The sequence below is a fragment of the Taeniopygia guttata genome, chromosome 1A (genome assembly GCF_048771995.1).
Source record: "Taeniopygia guttata chromosome 1A, bTaeGut7.mat, whole genome shotgun sequence".
Lineage (NCBI taxonomy): Eukaryota > Metazoa > Chordata > Aves > Passeriformes > Estrildidae > Taeniopygia > Taeniopygia guttata.
Genome location: NC_133025.1, coordinates 14,013,593 through 14,027,219, shown reverse-complemented (window position 1 = coordinate 14,027,219; position 13,627 = coordinate 14,013,593). Strand labels below are relative to the sequence as shown.

Below are 13,627 nucleotides of genomic sequence, written 5' to 3'. Positions count from 1 at the left end.
TGCCAGTTTTTCACTGTATCTCATCCCTTCATCCTTATGATCTGTTGCATGCCATACCATATATAAATAACTGAACACATAAGCCTGTCACTAAGCTAATAGTTCTGAATTATGGAGGAGATGAGAATTTGCATATCTATATAAAATGAGTGAGATATGGTCACAGTACAAGACAACCTGAATGTAACTATTAGTAGTAGTTTTGTTTGTCTTCTATCTTACAGTATCATGCTGCAGTTTAATTTATTGATGGCATGCTTGTAAACAGGGCATTGCAAAAATGTGGTATGTTTTAGAATACTAACAGTAACTGAAACAAAAATAATTTCATGGGCCTGGGTTTGTCTAACTTAATTAACTTCTCAGCAGGCTGATTCTGTATTGCAAAAATGACTCCCCTACTACTTGTTTGTAATTTACCAAGGAAAGAACAGGCATGCTTGTTGGCTTTCCTTGTACTGCTTTGCCAAACTAATGTGGAACAAACATGATTAGGTTAGTTTGCTCTGCTTGTAATCTAAATTAGATGACCTTACAATGACTTTGATACCTTACTTTTTGCTCAAAATCCTTTTGCCCAGGAAGAAAACCTTGGAATAGAATCGTTTATCTTCTCAGTTCTCTTTGTCCTAGTCACTATGTTAAATAAATAGTGTTAAATATATTATGCCACTTTTAATATACCATGTTCAGGTGTTCATACCAGGTTATATAATTTGAACTGCAGTCCTGATCAACATTCTCTTAGAAAGTAGCATCCTCTAAATATTATTTGAAACTTCACAAATGATGGATTTTGGAGTGATATTTATTATGCAGGTTTATGTTCTCTACCAATACATTTTCCGTTTTCCTTCAGTAAGTGACCTGCTCATTTTATTTCCCAATATGCTTACTAATTTTGGTTTCTCTGATGCTCTTTTATAAAGGGGGAAACTGTTTTTGGTTTATGTTAAAGTAGTCTGCAGTAGTTACTATGATTTGAAGAAAAACTCTTTCTATAATTTTCTGATGTTTCTATAATTGATGAGTGATGTAAAAAGTCTAAAAAAATCTACTTTATTTTGCAGGTGTCCTCCAAATGATGCAAACTAGAATTGGTGCTCTACAAAGCACTGTTGATAGGTATGACATTCATTATACAATTAGAAAGTATAAATCCTTCTATAATGCTATTTATTAACACTGCTATAAATAATTTTCTCTTCTTGTTTTTAGAATTAGAGTAAAAATTGTTGACCCCTACAACAAAATAGTGTCTCGCACAGCTCAGCTAGCAAAACTTCAAGTAAGTTGCATTAAAAACATATTTTAAAAAAATTCTTTTTGCACATATGTTATTTCGCAGTTGTCAGACACGAGTACAATTTTTCTACTCCAGTAGCCTGTAGTTCATTGTCAGTATTTTTCTGAAAATCAGTATTTGTTTCTCTTCAAGAGCTACTGAGAAGTGCTTAGTAGAAAAATAGGAAATTAACCTTTGCACTAGCTAATTAAGTTTTTGAAGAGATGGAGGGAAGAGAGAAGGGTTTTCTGAGCATAGATTAATTAAATTCTCGTAACTGTTGGTGTTATTTTGGTATTTAATGTTATGGTGCTGTAGTGTAGAAGATGCTTTTCGCCCCTAAGTTAGTGCAGGCTTTGCTGCAGTTTAGGAAAGAGTTTGAGAATTAATTCTTTCAAATTTCTTCAACAGTGAGGGTGCAACTCAAGGAGTTACTTGTGGTTCTGGAGTTTTGTAAGCCCAGATGCATAGTTGTGCCTGCCTTTTAATATAAGTGGAGTCTGCAGAAGGATGTAGATGTCTGTTAGAGGATAGGAGTGAGAGAGAGCTTATCACAATGATGGTGAGATAAGTGTCAAACACTTCCATTGATGATTTTATAGTAGTCGAAAACTTTTCCATAGATCTTCAGGAGTCATGAATCTGCATTCTGTTAAGTTTTTGGTTTGAAATGCAACACAGCTCTGCCCTACAAGTGTTTAATGAGTTATTTTTTGAACTGTTTGTCTTTGTAAGTTTACCTGAATTTTGAGCTGTGGATATGCACTCTATTAGGTTGCCATCTGCAAGTGACTGCTGTTGTAGAGTAGATGAAGCTGCAGACTCGTGCAGTTTCTAGTCTGGGGACTGGTGCAGCAGCTGCACTGTCTCTTGGCTGAACTTCTGTTTTCTGTGTTACTTTCAGTAGCAGTTAAGTTAGGCAGGGAGCTCTTAACACTCTGTGCAGCCAGTTTGGCCAGATGCTACTGTTGTTTTCTGCTCCAGCTGTTACTCTTTTTGCCACTGGCCAAAAATCCCATGACTTCCATGTGGCAGGTTAGGTGCAAATTTTTCTGTTGTTCTCTGAAGTGTGTTGTGCATGTAGAAAAAGTTGTGGGAATGTGGGGCTAAAGATTAAGATAATTTCTACCCTGCCCTTACACAAAGTCAGACTGCAGAAGGATGTCTGAGGAGAAATGAGTCCCTGTACACAGGAGGTGTTTCTTGGATGCTTCCTCTTGGCTGTTATGTGGTTACATGGGTTTTCCTCTGGTATGAAAGCAGCATCCATCCAGGGTCAGCATTATTCAGGCTGTGCCAGAGGATTTGTAAGATCTGACTTTTTTTGCTGTAAGTCAGGAAAAAGAGGTGGAGAGTAAGTGGGAGCCTGGTAGGCTGCTCTTTTAGCAGCAGTGCAGAAAGAGGAGTGATGATTCCAGATTCTCTGCCAGTGAGAGTCAAAGTCTCATCACAAGAGCTGCTGTCCCTTCTTGTGTTAACAGATGCTTTGTGAGTGCTTCATGTTACATTACACTTCTGGGAGGAGTTGAGGGTCAAGACATCTGAATTAATAAATGAAGTTGAATTTATGGAGAGTTAAGTAAAATCTCAACTCTCCAGCCTCCTAAAAATGCACTGCTGGAGTGTCCTTTATGTGGGGGACTCATTTGTTGAGGAAGGGCACAGCACAGCAAACAATTAACTTCCTGGTGATGGCTGGGCTTATGACATGAAATTGCTCCTAATTGCAAGACTTGAGGTTTGGGACATTGTCAAGCTTACTAATTTTATCAGCTGATCTACAATTGGTAGATATAGATGGCTAGTAAAAGAGGTTGCCTTCTGTCAAAATCTGTAGGGTTGGCAGGTATATTTTGCTGGAATTCATGATGTTTCAGTGCCTCTTGTACTTGTGATGGTGTTATTTTGCAGTGATTGCTGTGGGACTGCTCACTAACTGAAGGAATAAAGTATGACTTGCATAAAGCTAGATTTTGCCATCCTTAATTGTTTTTAATATAGTCTGGCTTTTTCATAAACATTCTCACTGCAAGTTTGTTGTTAAACTTCAAATCTAGTCCTGAATTCTAAATCTCTGCTATGTTCTTGTGCATATTTTATCTTGCTCTGCTCTTAGAGCTTCATGGCATCCCAAGGCAGCAGTAGACTTGGAAAGCTCACTTCCTGCTCTAAATCATACTGGCCTCTTCTGACTCTTTCTGTACTTGATCACAAGCTAAGCGGGAGTGGTTAGCGGCTGAAATGTGTAGACAGGGAGTTTGTCCTTCAGAGGATTCTTTTCTGGGCAGCTCTGTTAGCTAAGTGTTTTTGCATGGTCTCTTGTTTCAGTGCTTTGGTGTATGAAAAACTTTATAATAGCTAAACATTTTAACAAACCCCAATAATTTTGTATTTTAAAGTTATTACTTTAAAATATTTACCAGTAGCAGATGTCTTTGTGAACTACTGTAAATAAATAGTAAATATAGTCTGAAGATGGTGGACTCTCTCCTCTTTCTTCAGGCTTTATAAACAACAAAATATATACATTCAATTACCTGCATGTATGAGCTACACACTGGCACATTTTCAAGTGACTCTCTTTATAGTGAAGTCTTCTTTCAGTAATTTCTTAAAATGAGTTTGAGATTAAAAGTAAGAAGCTTTTTGATGGCTCAAATTATAGCAATAATTTCTGTTATTGTTGGCATGTTGTTTTAAAATTCAGGAAATATCTAATATGTAATCTCAAAAAAACAGGGGTTTGTTTTTAAGTTTACTTTAAATTACTTGGACTAACTGGGGCCACTGGCCTTTTCCAAAATAATTCTTGCTTGAACAGTAGAATTTGTTCCTTCTTGGATGAAACCATCTCTTTTAGAAAAGCATACTTGGTCAACTCAGGGAAGGAATATTTCCTGAATTAATTCAGACTTCTGTTATATGGGTAGTCAGGTTAGAGGATCTGGCATCCCTGAACAGCTCCACCATTAGATACACTTCTTTATTTCTGTTATATGTCCTTACATACAGCATTCTTCTGCTGTGACTGGGAGTTTTATTAAGTTGGACAGCTCACATAAATGAAAATACTTGAGTGAAACAGAATCTTTGTCAAGGGTACAATGCAGTAGAAGTCACTACAAAATTTTGAGTGCATCTTCAGTGCCTTTGGATTTTTTCCTCCTACTAATTCCCAGAGCTAGAAATTAAAACATTTTTTCTCTCTTCTATCTAAATGTAACTTCTCCCACCTCTTACTCTCTTTTAAAAGATTGTTTCTTGGGACAGGAAATAATAAGCAACAATTCAACAAAAAATAAATACTCTTTTGGTGTATAAAGTAAAGGATGGTTTGAAAATAACAGAAAGTGAATTCCCAGGGAAAAACATTAGCCAGAGGTATACAACTGGCTCAGAGAGTAATTAATTTTGAAAGCAAAGTAGTAATGCTATGCCCTCTTTTTTGGTGAAGCATATTGCACTATACTAGAAGCTATTTTTGATTAGTCTTGCAGAAATTTACTTCACAGATATGAAAGTGATATGCAGATCAAGAGTTTTCTAATTAAAGATATGAATTAATACATTAATCTCTCAAAGCAGGATAAGCCTCACTTAGTTCTCGCTAAGTGCAATAGAAATCACATGGTTAAGTTATCACAGAAGGTGTAGAAAACTTGCACTTCAGATTGTGATAGAGAGCCCAAAGCAATGAGAGTAATTGGGCTTTCCCTGATTTGCCTCAGTGGGTTTTTTTCTAATTTTTCCTTTTTGTTTTGTCTAGATGTTTAATAAAATTAAACTATAAGTATTAGTGGATTTGTTAGTTTGTACTGGCACAGGGAAGAGACTGCCAGGCTGTACGAGTCTACTGTGGATAGTGGTTGAAATTATTCACTGCTATAATTTTTCATATGTGCACTTCAACTTCAGTTTTCAGTAACTGAACTTGAGTCTGAAAAAGAAGTTCTCAGTCTTGTTGGATACTAAATATTTTTTTAAAGTAATTTTAACTTAATTTTGATATCAGTGAGGTTAATACTTCAGAAGACTTAGCCTTCAGTACCAGGGAAAATAACTCCAAACAACTATGTCATGCTTGTTCCAAATTTCTCACTTGCCACCCTTGTTAATATGAATGCAGATTTTGGACTGTATCCATGATAGTACTGAAATCTGACTTGCATTTCTGAATTCTGTTTTAGTTGTTACCCACTCCAGAATGTTGCGGTTCCCATAGCGTGTATTTCGAGATGTTACTGAGTGAAAAATTATGAAACTATTATATTTGATTCAGATGTCAGCAACGCCTGTTATTCTAATTTGCTGCTAATAAAAGCACACATGAATATGGTTCCTAAAAAATTATGTATACGTCCATATTCCTAATTTTTAGCCAGGAATGCCATTTATTTTAATAAACCTATGAAAGAATGTGAACTACCAGGTGACTGAATGAAGATAACTGGCCTTCTGAAAGTTTTCCTGAGAATTAGTTTTTACGTATATGTCTACCTTAAGAGTCAATATCTGTAATAACAATGTAGTCTTTAAGTTTTATTGTCTTCTGAAGTAAGTGCTACCACTTCTTTTGGATGAGTATTTGATTGGCAAAGCCAACTTCTTAACTTTGGTAAAGCTTTAAGGGGGGAGGAATATTGAGGAGAGATGCACAAGGTAAAATAAAGCTCATTTCTAATTAGAACATGCCTCTGTCATGGGATTTTGAGTTTCCTTTGTTTTCTGCGTGGGTAGTGACAGAATAATCTCAGTAGCCCCATGAATATAATTACCAGCTCCTGAAAGTCTTCGTCTATATAACATAGAATCATTAAAAATTTTTGGAGAAAAGGGATTTCAGTGTTCTAAAGTCCCTTGTTTTTATTCATGTTGGCATTTCCTTTTTTGGTTAAGGTGTTTTCACATTTGAGTGCTGGTATTATGTGATTATAATGTACTGATAATATCCCCTAATACCACAATTTCCCTGCAGGCTGCCTGTGACTTGCTGCGGAGGATAATACGCATCTTGTATCTCAGTAAGAGACTGCAAGGACAGCTGCAAGGAGGAAGCAGAGAGATAACAAAAGCTGCCCAGAGCCTCAATGAACTTGGTGAGTCTTTCTTAATTACTATTAGATACATTTTTAGCTTGTGCTCGCATGACTCAGACTAGTGTCTGACTTAAAGAATCACCCAAAACTTTTTTCTGTGGTTCTTGCTTTCTACTTCCTGATTTAAATTGAGAAATGGGATGGACAGAACTTATTAGTCCTTTACATTTTTTTCGTATGACTTCTCTAGATACAGGTATTTAATAACGTGAAAATTCTGTGATAATACATTGTGTTCTTTTGGACAACAATTTCTTTGTGAAGCAATTTCTTACTGACTTAAGTTTCTATAAAACACCCTCAGAGGCAGCAGATATATACTTAGCTTTTGGGAGACATTGCACTGTGATAAGGCATAGTTTAAATTACAGTTTATGTCCTAAAAGAAAGATGCTGGCTGTGTGACTTTTATGAAAGCCATAGGTGATATGATATAGAGATAACCTAACCTAGTTCAGATACTGGAAGTGTTCTGCTGCAGTAGTGACTAATTTACCCTTTATTTTATTGACTTCTATGAAGAATAATGAGGTAGTTCTCATGAAGGCTCATGTTACGTTGCTAGAATGTTTTCTATACTTGAACTAGCTCGGGAAATTCCACACTGTGCTTCAGGATGCAGTGAGGAACATCCCATTAGTCTTGGAGATCAGTTGGTGGTGTTGCATATAGTATCTTGCCAGTTGTTTCTCCTCTGATTTAATGGTATTGAAATTCCAACTTCCAAAAATAGGTTGTGTGAGGACTGAACTATCAAACATTCAGAATCATCCTGAAGTTTATTTTGCATATTTGTCACTACTGCTCTTTTTATACTGTGTGATCAAAAAATTACTAGACAATGACTTAGTCCTGTAACTGGCAGATGCTGTGTTGCAAACAGAAAGTTTATATATTTATTTAGTATATCTAACTGGAGCACTTAAGCGGCAGTTGTATCATGTGAGGTAGAATATTTTTTCTGATTATTTTTACTTTTCTTTCCATTTTACTCTACCATTACATCTTCAGAATATATAAAATAATACTGTCTGTTAACTACCTGGATTGCAGGTATTGTGGGTTTAATTTGAGTGCTAGATTCTATTAAACAAATTAGTACAATTTAGTGGTAAAATCTGAGATGTTTAATGTAGTTTTTAGGATTTCTTTCTTTGATAGAAAATACTTTTTACTACTCTTCTTCCTCTTTTTTTTTGTTTCACCATTAAAAAAAAACAACCTTGCACTTTCTTTTGTAGAAGTGCCACAGTCTTTTGAGTTTCTTGTTTTCAAATACTTGGTGTTTTCCTGAAGCTTAACAAAGTCTGAGTAATTATTGTTGAACATGAAGGGAAATGTGTCCCTTTAGGCGACCCTTTTGAATTTGATCCTACAGTCCATGGGGGTAGCCAAGACTTATGATCCTTAATTTAATCCTTAATCCTTAGTTCTGGATGGTTTATGGCCAAGTGAAATACCTTGTCTACTGTAATTGATCTCTCAGTCTTCTTTCCTGGTATTTCTTCCTTTCTTCTCTCTTACCTTTCCATCTGCATCTTTGTCACCCTCTACTGCCCACCTTGGCTGGTTTGTATCCTTCTGCTTCCCAGCTGGCTGTTCCTCCCAGCACCTGAGTGGATGGGCGCACACCCCGAGGAGATGCTGGGGCAGGGAGTTGGAGGTGTCTGTCCTGCGTGGAGAGGCAGTGGTGCTGGGTGTGGGGCAGCTCTGTTCCGAGGGGAGGAAGGCTCAGGGGGCTGCGGCCAGTGTGGGTCAGGGTAGGGCTGTGGAGTCAGCGGGAAGGCGGTGTCAGCAGGGAGAGTGGGCTGTGGGATATGGCTGGGGAAATGCTGTGCTGTGCTTCTGGACTTGAAAAGCTTTGGGATGGGTGGGAGATCTCTGGCAGAGAGGTGTGGTGTGGCAGGAGAGCACTGGGGGTGTGGTGGCTTGGGGTGAGGCTGTGGAAGTGCTGTGCTTCAGGAGGATTGGAAATGTCATGTAGTGCTCTGAGGATGGGAAGTATGGGAGCAGCACTGGGTGCTGGCAGTTCAGTTGGTGAGATATGAAAGCTTTGGGAGGCCTGGAGAAATACTCCAACATCTGATGGTAGTAAATAGGTGGTAGACATGAGTGGTGTGAAAGCCTGGTATTGGACAGGGACCTCTGTGTCACAGAGGCTTGCTTTCATGTCCGAGATGAATACTGATCTGTGGTTTTAGCCAGGTATTCCTGAATATCCCTTTCATCTCTTGTTCAAGGAAAAAAATAATTCCATTGTTTATTACCTTTCTGTTGTATGTGTGGCGCAGAGTAATTTCTGCTTTGTCAAACTCAGCCCTGTGATATTACCGTGAAAGCTTTACACTTGCTGTGGTAAAAGATACCTTCCATTGCTTGTAAGGTATTCTGTGCAGAATCTTAAGATAAACATCAAGTCTTTTTTAATGTACTGCTACACTCTGCTTGGGGGACACAAATGTGTGTGTTTAGATATGTATTTAATATATATTTCTGTAGCTAATCTATGTTAGTTCAATCACAACTTTTACTTAGTTGTGTATTGAAGTTTATTTTGCAGTGATGGGAAAGGCTATGGTAAATAAATAAAATATTTGTATTAGGTAGAAATACAAAAAACAGTAGCTTTTACTGAGAAGCAGTTTTTTTCTGACCTGACTTCCTTAAGCATAGGAACTCTAGAACAAATAAGCTATTTGTTGGAGTCTGTATAAGATTGCTGTTAAATAGTAGGACACACAGATTTATCAAGAATGAGTCTTGTTTAACCAACCGTATTTTCTTTGTTGGCAGAATAACAGGCCTTGGGACTAGAGAGATCAATGACTGTCTTGTAGTTTGATTTAAATAGGGCTCTTGACACCGTGTCACACTACAGGATTGGCAATAGAATCCAGATAAAAATGTCATGCAGTGAATGCAGAAGTTCAGAGAAAGCTGTACCCCAAAAGCCTTCATCTGTTGTTCACTTACCCAGCAATTATCAAGCAGGGTGTTGTTAAAACATGTTCTGTAGCTGGCTTGTATTTTCATTAATGATTTAAGTGATGTAATATGGCATATATCCTTATTACATTTACTACCAATAATCAAGCAGAGAAGAATGGGAGGTATACTGGGAAACAGGATTAGAATGAAAAATATTAGCGGATTGGAGATACGTCTTACCTGAACTGATTTTATTTCTCTTTCAGACAAGTGCTCAGTCCTCACAATAAATAGTTCTAGTTAAGAGGGGGAACAGGAGAAATGACTGTATGGATTACAGTTCTGCTGAGAGGGTTGATAGTTCCTCACAAACAGGAGTGCAAGCCACTTTTCATTTATTTTGTAGCAGTGTGACATTGTTGGCAATTAAGTTTGTGCTGATATTTATAAGGGTGTTGTGTGCAAGGCACTTGAAAATAATCCTTTGTTCATGCTTCAAACAGAATATCAAGTCCCTTTTGAGGCACCTCATTGAATGAAGATGTTAATTGGAGAAATTCCTAAGCACAGCAGCAATGGTGGCTGAAGGTCTTGAGGATAGTCAGTGGGTGAAGGAACTGGAAGTGTGTGGCTGTGTTTTGGAGAAGAGGGGAGTGAGAGGGAGAGTAATGTTCTTCAGATGAACAAAGGTTTTTCAGATGGGAAGGGATTAAATGGCTCTCCATATGCACTGTGACTTAAACAGTAAATGGTGACTTAAACATGGGCCTGAAATGAAGCAAAGGAAATTTTTTTCTGAAATGTTAGGAAAGAGTTCTGCCAGAAATTATAATTTCAGGGGAGCTGTAAAGCAGTATTTGAAGGATTTTTAAAAGTGTTTTAGACAAAGCATGTACCAGGAATGAAATCATAGAGTAATGGAATAGCTTGGGTTGGAAAGAGCCTTTAAAGCTGATCTAGTTCAACTCCTCTCCAATAAGCAAGGATAATTAAATAGGGATGGTTTTACCTTGAAGTAGGAGGACTCAGTGAGGTGATCTGCTCTTCAAGTCCTTTGTGCCTCTTGGAGATATTGCCTCCTTCCCCACAATTTTTTTGTTTGTTTGGGTGCTTTTGCTTTTTTATTTTTTTATTTTTTTATTTTTTTACTTTGAATGCATGATGTAAAATGTTCTTCACAAGTTGGTTTGTTGGGCATTGTTCCCAGATACTGCTGGGAATATTATTAGGACAGTGTGACTGGAAATTTCATGCCGTCACTTCAGCCTGTTCTTATAATTCCTTTAGATGAGATAGATAAATCTCCTCAAAGAGCTTTGTCTCAACCCTCTGACACAATTACTTCTCTCCTGGTTTTGACTGACAGCCCCATAAACTTGACATAGTTCGTTGTGTTACTTGAGTGCTGCAAAAACTGACCCTCAAAAGCTATAATATCAGTGTGGTCTAGGAGAATGCAGTGAGCAGGGAAAAGAAGGTGATACTGACTATGTGAATGTAAGTGTCCTGTATCTAATTTTTCTCCCCCTTTGCTGGGAAAGAAGGCCAGCTGTCTGACTGTTTTTAAGAAAGATGTTACTTTATTTCTCTTTTAGTTTTTTAATATTTGGGATGAATGATGAATATTGTTATGTGTTTATCAAAATGTTAAGCACTACTAGTTAGTATTCAGGAAACAGCAGTTTTAATTTGTTATTTTAGTAGTATTAAACTAGTTTATTTTATACTATATTATTTAATAATATATTATATGAAACTAGTTTATTTATATTTATAGTTAGCCCTATCTATTGCTAGGTGGAATTACCTTTACTTTTGGTTTCCACAATATATCTTATTATTTGAAATGTGCTATTAAAATAGCATTTTAAAATATGCTATTAAAATAGCATAAATAATCTAGTATGTACACAGTGATTTATTCTGAAGTGATTGCAGATTGGCTGACTGCAATATTTGTTCCTCAGGTTAAATATTGTTGTCTAAAAGCTGTTTCATTTTAGCTGCTACAGTTTTTGCAGTAACATTCAATATGTGTTATGTATCTGTACACAAGTATTACTAAACTTGCAATGGTAAACTGTCTGAACACCTGCCATGGATACTGTGGCAGCTCTCTTTTACTGCCGCCTTCTTCCTATATCCTGTTCAGTGATGAAATTCTTTTTTTTTTCCTGTTCCAAGCAACAATTTACAGTGTATGATTGCCAGGTTAGATCTTGTGTTGACTGCTGTTAAAGTGAGGATGGACTTGGTTACTGTCATGTCAGTGAAGTCTTTCATTGCTAGTACAGAGAGGAGGCAGATTTGGTGATACTAATTCTGCTGTACACAGTTTTTCATAAGAATAAACACTCATCACACTTGAGGGAAATGTTGTTTTCATGGTACTTTTGCTTAGGGACTTAGATGCCTTACAGTTTGCTGCCTTGTGTAATACCTAGTGTCCCCCAAAATAATAAAGCATGTCTGTAGCACAATGCATTGTTCTGTAGGGATAAGTGAACTGATTTGATTAATAGAAATTACATGGCTTTGATTGCTTGACTCTTTGCCTGGGGTAATTAGTCTTGCTGAGAATGACTGAACTGTATTACTGGCTCAGAGCCATCTGCATTAGTGCCACTGCTTCAGGTGGTGCATCTGCATCCATAGGAAGTGCAAATATCCTGCTAAAACATTTTTCTTCTGTCCCCGGTGGTGTTAACAGTAACACTGCCAGACCTTGACTAAAATGGTGTGGACTAAAAAATACTGTGCCTTTCTGTAGCTGAATGCAATCTCCATGTTCTTCAATTTCATGTTGTTCTGTTCAGTTGAGTTGGTTTTTATTTTGCTTTGTTATACATTTGTGAGATTCTGTTCCCATAAGATTGAAGATAATACAAAAATTTGATGTGCATATTTTTATTTGTAGTATTCCAGGCCAAAAAATCCCCTTTCTAGTGGGAAGGTTAATTTTTTCTTGTTGACTTCTGAAATAAAGTACATTCTTGGTAGTATGTACCATGTTCATTAATTTTAACCGTTGACTGTAAGATACCAAATTAATGTGCATGTAATAGAATGATTTTCAAAACTTAATACAGTTTTTCATTATTAAGAGGCCAATAGTGTAAGACTTCTTTATCTTCTTTGAGCAAGGCAGACAGAGCATACAGATTTTACCATCAAATGATGTTTTGCTGTGACTAGAATTCCAAGCTTGCAAACCTGATGTTAGACAAAGCATTTTACGTAAATATTTAACGTGTTTTACCTAATATCTGGCATGCATTCTTCTTCTAACCATTTCAATAGAACTCACTAAACAGGCACATGAGAGAAAAGGCTTAAATTTGAATTGATGCAAGAGAAAAAATGCTGTTGTAATTTTGTTTTTCAACATATCCTTTAGGGTTTTGAATTTAATCTTCTTTATGCATACAGTTCAAGAGAAAGAATCCAAGTATGTTTGTAATTCTGGGATTTTTTCATGCCTAGTTTCCATTAAAAAATCATAAACAAGTTTCAGGTTTGCTGTATTAAGTGAAACTATTTTTTCATGTAAGCATTAAGTTGATTTCTGGTATTGATGAGATTAATCTTTTAGCTGTAACTACACAAAAAATTGGATTTTGCTGTACTATTAAGTGTTTGATAATTTTAGTCTCAAGCACATAGGCCTTGTTGGAGGGCTGTGTATCAGATGTTTTAAAATGGGTTTAGTATTCCACTTTCCATTGTGGTGTTAACCTGTTCCTAAGTGATATGTTATTGATGGCCTAGTAGTAAGGCTGTGTCAGAAGTTAATTATGGTGTGTTCAAGTTTCTTTTGCTGTAGCATGTGGAGTATTTCTAAAAGTTTTTTCTGTATTCCAGGCCTATCAAAGACTATTTTCTGTCTTTTGTTTTTCCTTTTTCAGTTACAGATGTCCACACCTTTTGTTTGTTATATTTCTGAAAAGCTTTACTCTTTCCAGCTCCCTGTCATCTGTTCCCTAAATCTGATTTCTGCTATTTCATGGTTAAGATCAGTTGTGACTTTTATTTTATGATCTAATGTATAGAAGTTTTGGTTGTAGGCCAGTATTACATTAAGCTAGGGTTCAGCAGGTGCAGAGGGCCTGACAGCTCTTCTTTTGTTCACTTCTAAGAGTTCAGAGGAGTCCAGTGGGAAAGAAATGATAGTGGACAATAACTAAGGAAGGGGAGGTGGAGCATGATGGACTGCTACAAAGTGTTTTCTGCTTGGATATGAATTATTGTCGGGACAGCAGAATAACTGCACCCATCATGCAGTTGGTAAATTATTATGCATTTCAACTGGCTATGGTCA

At 36.8% G+C, this 13,627-nt stretch overlaps 1 protein-coding gene across 1 annotated transcript in view; it reads left to right on the top strand.

The window, feature by feature from the left end:
* Positions 1 to 13,627, top strand: part of COG5 (component of oligomeric golgi complex 5) — a 173,088-nt gene that overhangs the window by 3,928 nt on the left and 155,533 nt on the right. Inside the window, exons 4-6 of the mRNA XM_032743754.3 lie at positions 1,071 to 1,125; positions 1,219 to 1,288; positions 6,261 to 6,381. Of these exons, the coding sequence (XP_032599645.3) occupies positions 1,071 to 1,125; positions 1,219 to 1,288; positions 6,261 to 6,381 (246 nt within the window). The remainder of the gene's footprint in view (positions 1 to 1,070; positions 1,126 to 1,218; positions 1,289 to 6,260; positions 6,382 to 13,627) is intronic.